At 43.5% G+C, this 7,848-nt stretch overlaps 1 protein-coding gene across 1 annotated transcript in view; it reads left to right on the top strand.

The window, feature by feature from the left end:
• Positions 1-5,457: 5,457 nt before the first annotated feature.
• The window catches only part of LOC144322804 (nuclear envelope pore membrane protein POM 121-like), a 43,813-nt gene continuing 41,422 nt past the window's right edge, over positions 5,458-7,848 (top strand). Inside the window, exon 1 of the mRNA XM_077913150.1 lies at positions 5,458-7,082. Coding sequence (XP_077769276.1) covers positions 5,458-7,082 — 1,625 coding nt within the window. The remainder of the gene's footprint in view (positions 7,083-7,848) is intronic.

The following is a 7,848-nucleotide window of genomic DNA, read 5'->3' as shown; positions in this document are numbered from 1 at the left end:
TGCATGATAAATTATTAACTCCATTTCCAGCTCCTCTCTTCTCTCTGGAGAAATATGAACTTTAAAAGTTCTCCTACTAAATTTTGAGACAGGTATGAGGAACATGTTATTGGAAACTGGAAGAATGCTGATCCTTGCTATTAAGTGACCAAGAACTTGGCCAAATTGTATTCCCATGTGTTGTGAAAAGTAGAATGTGTAAGAGATGAACTTAGATATTTAGTTGAGGCTATTTCTAAGAAAAACATTGAAGGCATGACTTGCATTCTCCTGAATGCTTATAGCAAAATGTGACAGGAGAGAAACAATTGAAAATGGAATTATCAAGCAAAAAGGAACTAATGTGAAGATTTGAAAAATTATCAGTTAATCCATATTGCAAAAAATGAGGTCTGCTCAAGAGAGCACCAAAGGTGTGTGGCTGGATAAGCTCCACTAAAGAGATCATGGTATGTGATAATGTGGATCCAATCAATCATCCTAGCAGAAGCACTGTAGCTTGGACTGAGGAGAGACAGAGGTGGGATGAACTGAAGAAACCCTGTCAGACCTCTGGGATTCCACAGGCAGGACATGGGATGACATAGCTGTCTGGATGTGAACACAGGTCATGCTTTAGTAACAAGGAAAAAATGCCCCCAGACACAGGTCAGAAGTCAACAGGGCTGCCACTGCCACCATGTGTTTAAAGGGCACATGTTCAGCCAGCAAGACTGTCTCCTTGTTCCAGAGGGCTTGGGGTGCAGCTCAGGGCTGAGGGAGCAAGGCCAGTACCTTGGATGGTCTGGAGGACAGAACATTTGAGCCAAAGAGGATTATTCTCTAGCTTTAAAATCTAATGGAATTTTCCAAAAAACATCTTAATATTAGCTGCATATATTAATGCTTATAAATGTGTTCTGTAGAAGTATTGCAGGCTGAAGAATCAAAGATGCTAATGCTGATGTTGAGACAATAAACTAAATGTCTGAATAACATACAAATCTAATAAAATTTGCTGTTAGGTTTTGGGCTTGCTTTCTTCTTTACAATTTCTTCTTTTTGGAATGAAAATATCTATCCTATGTCTGTCTCACCATTGTATTTTGTAAGCAGGTAACTTGTTTGGTTTCACAGTTTTATCACTGTAGTGGAATTTGCCTCAGGAGGAACCATCCTTCTATTCTCACCCATACCTGATTTAGATGTTATTTAGATGGTATTTTGGACTTAAAGTTCATAGGTTAAGACTTGTAACTGTTGGGATAAGGCAAATGTATTTTGCACGTGTGGATGTGAATTCTGAAAATTCTGGAAAAACAAGGGAATGGAGTGCTATGGTTAAATTGTGTCCTTGCACAATTCACATGTTGAAATCCTAACCCTCAGAATATGGTATTTGGAGTTAAAAGAGGTCATTGGGGTGAGTTCTAATCCAGGATGACTTGTTCTTTTTTTTTTTTTTTTTTTGAAGATTTTATTGACTTATTTTATTTTAGAGAGACCATCAGTCAGGGGACGAAAGGGGTGGAAAAGAAGGGGAAAGAATCTCAGGCATGAAGCCGGATGTGGGCCTCCACCTTACTACCCTGAGACCACCACCTGAGCCCAAACCAAGAGTCAATGACTGAGGTGCACCCAATATGACACATTCTTATAAGAAGGGGAGGCTAGGATACACACATGCAAAGGAAAGACTATGTGAGGACACAGTGGGGAGAGAGCCATCTACAAACCAAGGAGAGTGGGCTCAAAAGAAATCCACTCTGCTGACACTTGCATCTCAGAGTTGTGAACAAATAAGTTTCCGTTTAAACCAAAAAACAGTAATGAAGTATTAATGCATGCTACTACTTAGATGAACCTCAAAACCAATATGCTAAGTGAAAGAAACTAGACATAAAAGAGTATATATTATAAGAGTTCATTTATATGAAATGTTCAGAAAAAGTAAATTTATAGAGACAAAAAGAATAGTTGCCTGTGGGTAAGCATGGGGAGTGACTGCAAACAGGCACACATTTTCTTTTTGGGTTAATGGAAATGTTATAAAATTAGATTTTGGTGAAAATTACATACTTTGTAAAGTTACTAAAAATTCTTGAAGTGTAATCTTAATATAGGTGAACTTTATGGTGAATAAATGTCTCAATAAAGCTGTCTAAAAATTAGTAATTGAAAAGAATTATTCAACATATTTGTTGGATCACAGAAATATGATTATGTTTTACTTTAATGTGTCTATAATTGAGACTTATTTCTTCAGTAGAGTAGTGGGTTACCTTTAAATGCCTAGGATAATATTATCCATGTTGTTGTAGTATAATGAATTTTTCTCTTATTTCATTTTAAAAAGGGCTTTGAAGCACAATAGGCTGATTAAACATTGGGAGGATAAGTCAGTATTGTCAAAATTTTTTGCTTAAAAATGATAGTCCAGGATGCCTGGGTGGCTTAGCAGAGTGTCTGCCTTCAGCTCAGGGCCTGATCCCAGGATCCAGGATCAGGTCCCACTTCCGGCTCCCTGCATGGAGCCTGCTTTTCCCTCTGCCTATGTCTCTGCCTCTCTCTCTGTGTGTATCTCATGAATAAATAAATATTTAAAAAAATGATAGTCCAACTTCTGGATTTTAGAACCATTTGTATATCTTATTAATGTACAGCCCTTTAAAGATTTTATTTATTTTATTTCATGAGAGACACACAGAGAGAGGCAGAGACATAGGCGGAGGGAGAAGCAGGCACCCTCTGAGGCTCCAGATGCCGGAGTCAATCCCAGGATCCTGGGATTAGGGCCTGAGCCGAAGGCAGATACTCAACCACTGAGCCACTTAGGCATCCCAATGTATAGCCCTTTAGGTACTGGTTCTACAAAATCGTAATTTCTACTACTTGTTGAGAGCAGTAATAATTACTTTGAAAAACAAACTACCTGGCCTAACAAAATAACTTGTGTCATTCACTAAGTGATAATATTCCAAATGAAGGCAAAAAGATTAAAAACAACAACAAGGAAGTGAGGGTAATTATGAGAACATAAAAAAGCTGTTCAGTAGCCTAAATATTCTAATGTATTCATTATTGAACTAATCCTATCAACATCAGTCAGAATGTTTGTGGGGAGCTAAATTCTGAGTTCCATCTTGAATTCCCAGGTCATCTCTCTTATTCCACAGACACAGACTTATTGAAAAAGAATGACACAACGGCCCATAGGATCTGTTAAGGTGCAGAAAACAAAGATTGAAGTGATGGTAAAGCATGACCTTGAAAACAGGAATCAAATTTTAGGTGCCAGATAATACTGCTCCTGGCTGCCTCAAAAGACTTCAAGTTGTTACCTCTAATTCTGATTTTTTAAAAATCTAATGGATTATTTTTTTAATGAGATATAAATGACATACCACATTATATTAGTTTCAGTTGTATGACATAATGATTTGATATTTGGACATACTGAAAAATGATCACCACAGAAAGTTTAATATCTAGCTCCGTAAATAGTAACAGAATTTCTTCTTGTGAAAAGAACTTTTAAGACTTAGTTGCTTAGCAACTTTTTTTTTTTTTTTATACTTTTATTTATTTTTTTTCGAGAGAGAGAGGCAGAGACACAGGTAGAGAGAGAAGCAGACTCCATTCAGGGAGCCCGATGTGGGACTCAAACCCAGGTCTCCAGGATCAGGCCCTGGGCTGAAGGCCACCTGAGCCACCCGAGCTGCCCAGCAACTTTCACAGATGCAGTGCAGCATTATTAACTATAGTCACTATGCTGTACATCACATCTCCATGACTTATTTATTTTATAACTGGAAGTTTGTACCTTTTGACTCCCCTCGACCATTTTGCCCACCTCACACCTTCCACCTCTGGGAACCACCAATCTGTTCTCTGTATTTATGAGCTAAGTGTTTGAAATTTTATTTTATTTTTTTAATTTTATTTTTGTATCTTTAAATTTTACATTCTGCATGTAAGAATGAGATATACAGTACCTGTCTTCTCTCGCTGACTTATTTCACTTAGCATCATGCTCTCACGGTCTATCCACATTGTCACAAATGACAGGATTTTATTCTTTTTTTTATGGCTGAAAAATATTCCATTGGGTGTAGATACCGATTTTCCTTATTCAGTCATCCATTGATGAAAATTTAGGTTGTTTCCATATCTTGGCTCTTGTAAATAATGCTGTTGAGAACATAAGGGTGTATATACCTTTTCATATTAGTGTTCTTGTTTTCTTCAGATAAATACCCAGAATGAATTGCTGGGTCATATGGCAATTCTATTTTTAATTTTTTAAGGTAAATTTTAAAATTTAATTTTCCATAGTGAATGCAGCAATTTACATTCCTAGGAACAGTGCACAAGTTTCCCTTTTCTCCACATTCTTGCCAACCCTTGCTACTTCTTGTCTTTTTGATTCCAGCCATTCTAACAGGTGTGAGGTGATATCTCATTGTAGATTTGATTTGGATTTCTCTGATGATTAGTGACTTTAAACATGTTTTTATATACCTGCTGGCCATCTGTAGATTTTTTTTTGGAAAAATGTCTATCAGTTCTCTGCCTATTTTTTACTTGGAGGTTGTCTTTTTTTTTGTTGTTGTTGTTGGTTTTTTTTGTTTGTTTTTTTGCTATTGAGTTGTATGAGTTCTTTATATATTTTGGATATTGACCTCTTATCAGATATATAATTTGCAAATATTTTCTCCCATTCAGTTTGTTGCCTTTTCATTTTGTTGATATTTCTTTTGCTGTGCAAGAGTTATTTTTTTATATAGTCCCACTTGTTTACTTTTGCTGTCAAATCCAAAAAATCATTGCTAAGACTGATGTCTTGGAGGAGCTTACCACCTATGCTTACTTCCAGGAGTTTTGGTTTAAGGTTTTAATCCATTTTGAGATAATTTTTGTGTTTGATATAGAAAAGTGGTCTAGCTTCCTTCTTTTGCATCTGGCTACCCAGTTTTCCCAACACCATTTATTGAAGAGTCTGTCCTTTCCTCATTGTATATTCTTGAGTCCTTTGTCATAAATTAATTGACCATATATATATGGGTTTATTTCTGAGCTCTCTCTTCTGCTTTTTGATTTGAATGTTTTTATGCCAATTCCATACCATTTTGATTACTACAGCTTTGTAATAATATAACTTGAAATCAAGAAGCATGATGCCTTCTGCTTTGTCCTTTCTCAGAATTGCTTTGCAACTCTTTGGGGTCTGTAAGTTCTGATTTTATAAAATGTTTCTAGAATCCTTACTTCCTAGGAAAGGGGAGGGAGAGACAAGAAGGAATACCTGGAAAATAAGATTCTAGGGAAAGGAAAGAGGGTAGGTCAGCGACTGTGCTTTGATATCTCATGTCTAGCCAGTTCCCTCCTAATGTCCTCCCACCTCCTGAACATTTCAGGTGGTTGTACCACCCCTCAGGAACTGGGCAGCACGGGTTCTGAGAGGTTTGACCCCTGAGTATGGGGGGTGGCAGGAAGCACAGGTGGACCGGGGCTGACTCTGAATCTTTTGCTTGCCGTGGGCACTCCTGGGTGGGCTCTGGGAACCACGGTCTGCACGGTCCCGCTAACCAGGCTGGGGCTGGCTGCGTGAAGGGCGGCTGCGCCCGCAGAGCTTGTCTACCTCGTGCCAACACCTTCGATGCGAAGCAAGGGTCGGGCAGACCTGTGGGTGCGCTCCCCTTTCCCTCGTGCAGTGCTCGCGCGCCCGTTTCTTTGCTCTTACGTTGCAAGGACGCGTCACGGGCGGCGCACCCAACAGTCTGCGCTCTGCCTGGGGCCGCTTTGGCAGCCAACGGAAACCTCTCGGAGCCACTGACTCCATTTGAAGCACCCGACCTTGCAGAACTGCTCCTCATGGGCAGTTACCTGAGCCGGCCTCGCCCTCGGCCACCGTCCTCTGCTCCGCTGGGTGGGGACCGACCCGAGACAACTGCGAGCCCCGGGCCTGGGCCCGCGCACCCCGCCTGCCCTGTTCCCCCCGCTTGCCGGGTGCGCTCAGCGGCGCCGACCCTCGAAGTGGCTCGCGGGCTGTCCTATGAGGATCTTGTGGCCTCGCCGCGTCGCCGTCGGCCTCGCAGGCGGTTTGCCATAATCCACCCGCGGCAGAATCCGATCCAGCAGGCCCGGTGTTTATTTCTGGGGGCCTTTTCCGCTCTGCCCCAGACCGACCATCCGAAGCCAGTGCTGCCTGCTTGCACCTCTACGATGTTCTGCACCTCAGTGATCCTGAAGATGGCATCGGCTAAGGGCAAACCGACGCTCCGTTTGGCTCTGAAGCAGACAGTCATCTGTATGTGGTCTTCACTTCCTGGTCACCTCCCAAATCCGTGTGTAAGGGAGACCTTGGCGAGGGCCCTCAAAGAGAATGGTCAAGTGAGAGCCAAGGCGGAGGAGGACCTGACCTCCCTGGTAGAGGGCAGGGCAGGGCTGGCAAGGCCAGAGGAAGGGTACCCAGTCCCCGAGAGGCAGGACGATCTGAGAAGGAGGCCCGAGGGCAGCCGGAGTGTACAGTCAGCATTTAGGCGTCTGATGGTCAATGGAGTCCTCTCTTCCTTCGTGCCTACACCTGGGCCTCTGAAGAGAGACTTCTGTTCCACCAGCTTAGAAGACAGCCTGATGAAGAAATCCCACATCTGCTTCTTGAGCTCATGCAGCAAACGCAATGCCATCACCAGTTCCTACAGCTCCACTCGAGGTTTCCTACCCTTACAGAGGAGCCGTCGAGGTGCATCTGGGGTGCCGGGGCCAGCCCCATCCTCAGTCCAGCCCCAGCTGCCGACAAAGAAAGCCAGTGAGGAAAGCTGTCATTCTAGCTCGTCGGCCTCAGCAGAACCACAAAGAAAGATCAGGAATGAAAAGGTTGCAGATGCACCTTCTGGGCGAAAGCACACTCTAAAGAATCGCTCACTGGCATCTGCCCACTCCAGGCCGCAGAAGCGCAAGATTCCACTACTGCTGTCATCGAGGGGAAATGACCCAATGATCCTGCCTCCACCGCCCCAGCTAGGTTATCGAGTCACTGCTGAAGACCTTGACCTAGAGAAGAAAGCTGTGATCCAGTGGATCAACAAGGTCTTGGAAGGGTAAGCCTGAGGCCATCTCCAACTGCAGCAGGCTCAGCCTGCGGGTTTGTCCTCACTTCTCCCTCCCGCCCCCAGCACTGATGCACCGCGGAAGAGCTTCTGGCCGATGCAGAACCCATCAGGCCCGCGGATGGAGGAGCACCTCCACCCGCTGTGTTGTTGTTTTTTTTTTCTTTTTTTGGTGTTCCCTAAACTTCTGCCTTGCTTGGCTTGGCTCTAAAAAATTGGTCCTCCTTCCCTGGCTCACCCAGGCATTTTGTACGGGCCTCGCTGGTTCCTTGGAGAAGCATTGTAGGAAACCACCAAAGTCCAGCTAAGGCCAGGGCACTGTGCCTTGCGAGACCAATACCCCCATCAAGTAGGTTAGCTCTCTCCACAGAGACAACGTTCTGTTCCCATTGTCTTTCTGCCAGATGTGTCCTTAGAAACTGGGTGGCTGGGATCCCTGAGTGGCTCAACGGTTTAGCGTCTGCCTTCAGCCTGGGGCTTGATCCTGGAGTCCCAGGATCAAATCCCACGACAGGCTCCCTGCATGGAGCCTGCTTCTCCCTCTGCCTGTGTCTCTGCCTCTCTTGCTCTCTCTCTGTGTCTCTCATGAATAAATAAATCTTTAAAAAAAGAAAGAAAGAAACTGGGTGGCTGGAGCTTGTTAGGCTGGCCCACCCAGTGGGCAGGGTCCCTGCAAAAGGGGAGGAGCAGATGAGACATCCAGGGCTGCCATAATTGCCCCTGCCCACCTTCCTCATTTGCTTAATTGAACCTTTGT

Source organism: Canis aureus, chromosome 10 (genome assembly GCF_053574225.1).
Source record: "Canis aureus isolate CA01 chromosome 10, VMU_Caureus_v.1.0, whole genome shotgun sequence".
NCBI classification, from domain to species: Eukaryota; Metazoa; Chordata; class Mammalia; order Carnivora; family Canidae; genus Canis; species Canis aureus.
The sequence above is the reverse complement of the archived record's forward strand: the minus strand, read 5'-3'. Positions and strand labels throughout refer to the sequence as shown.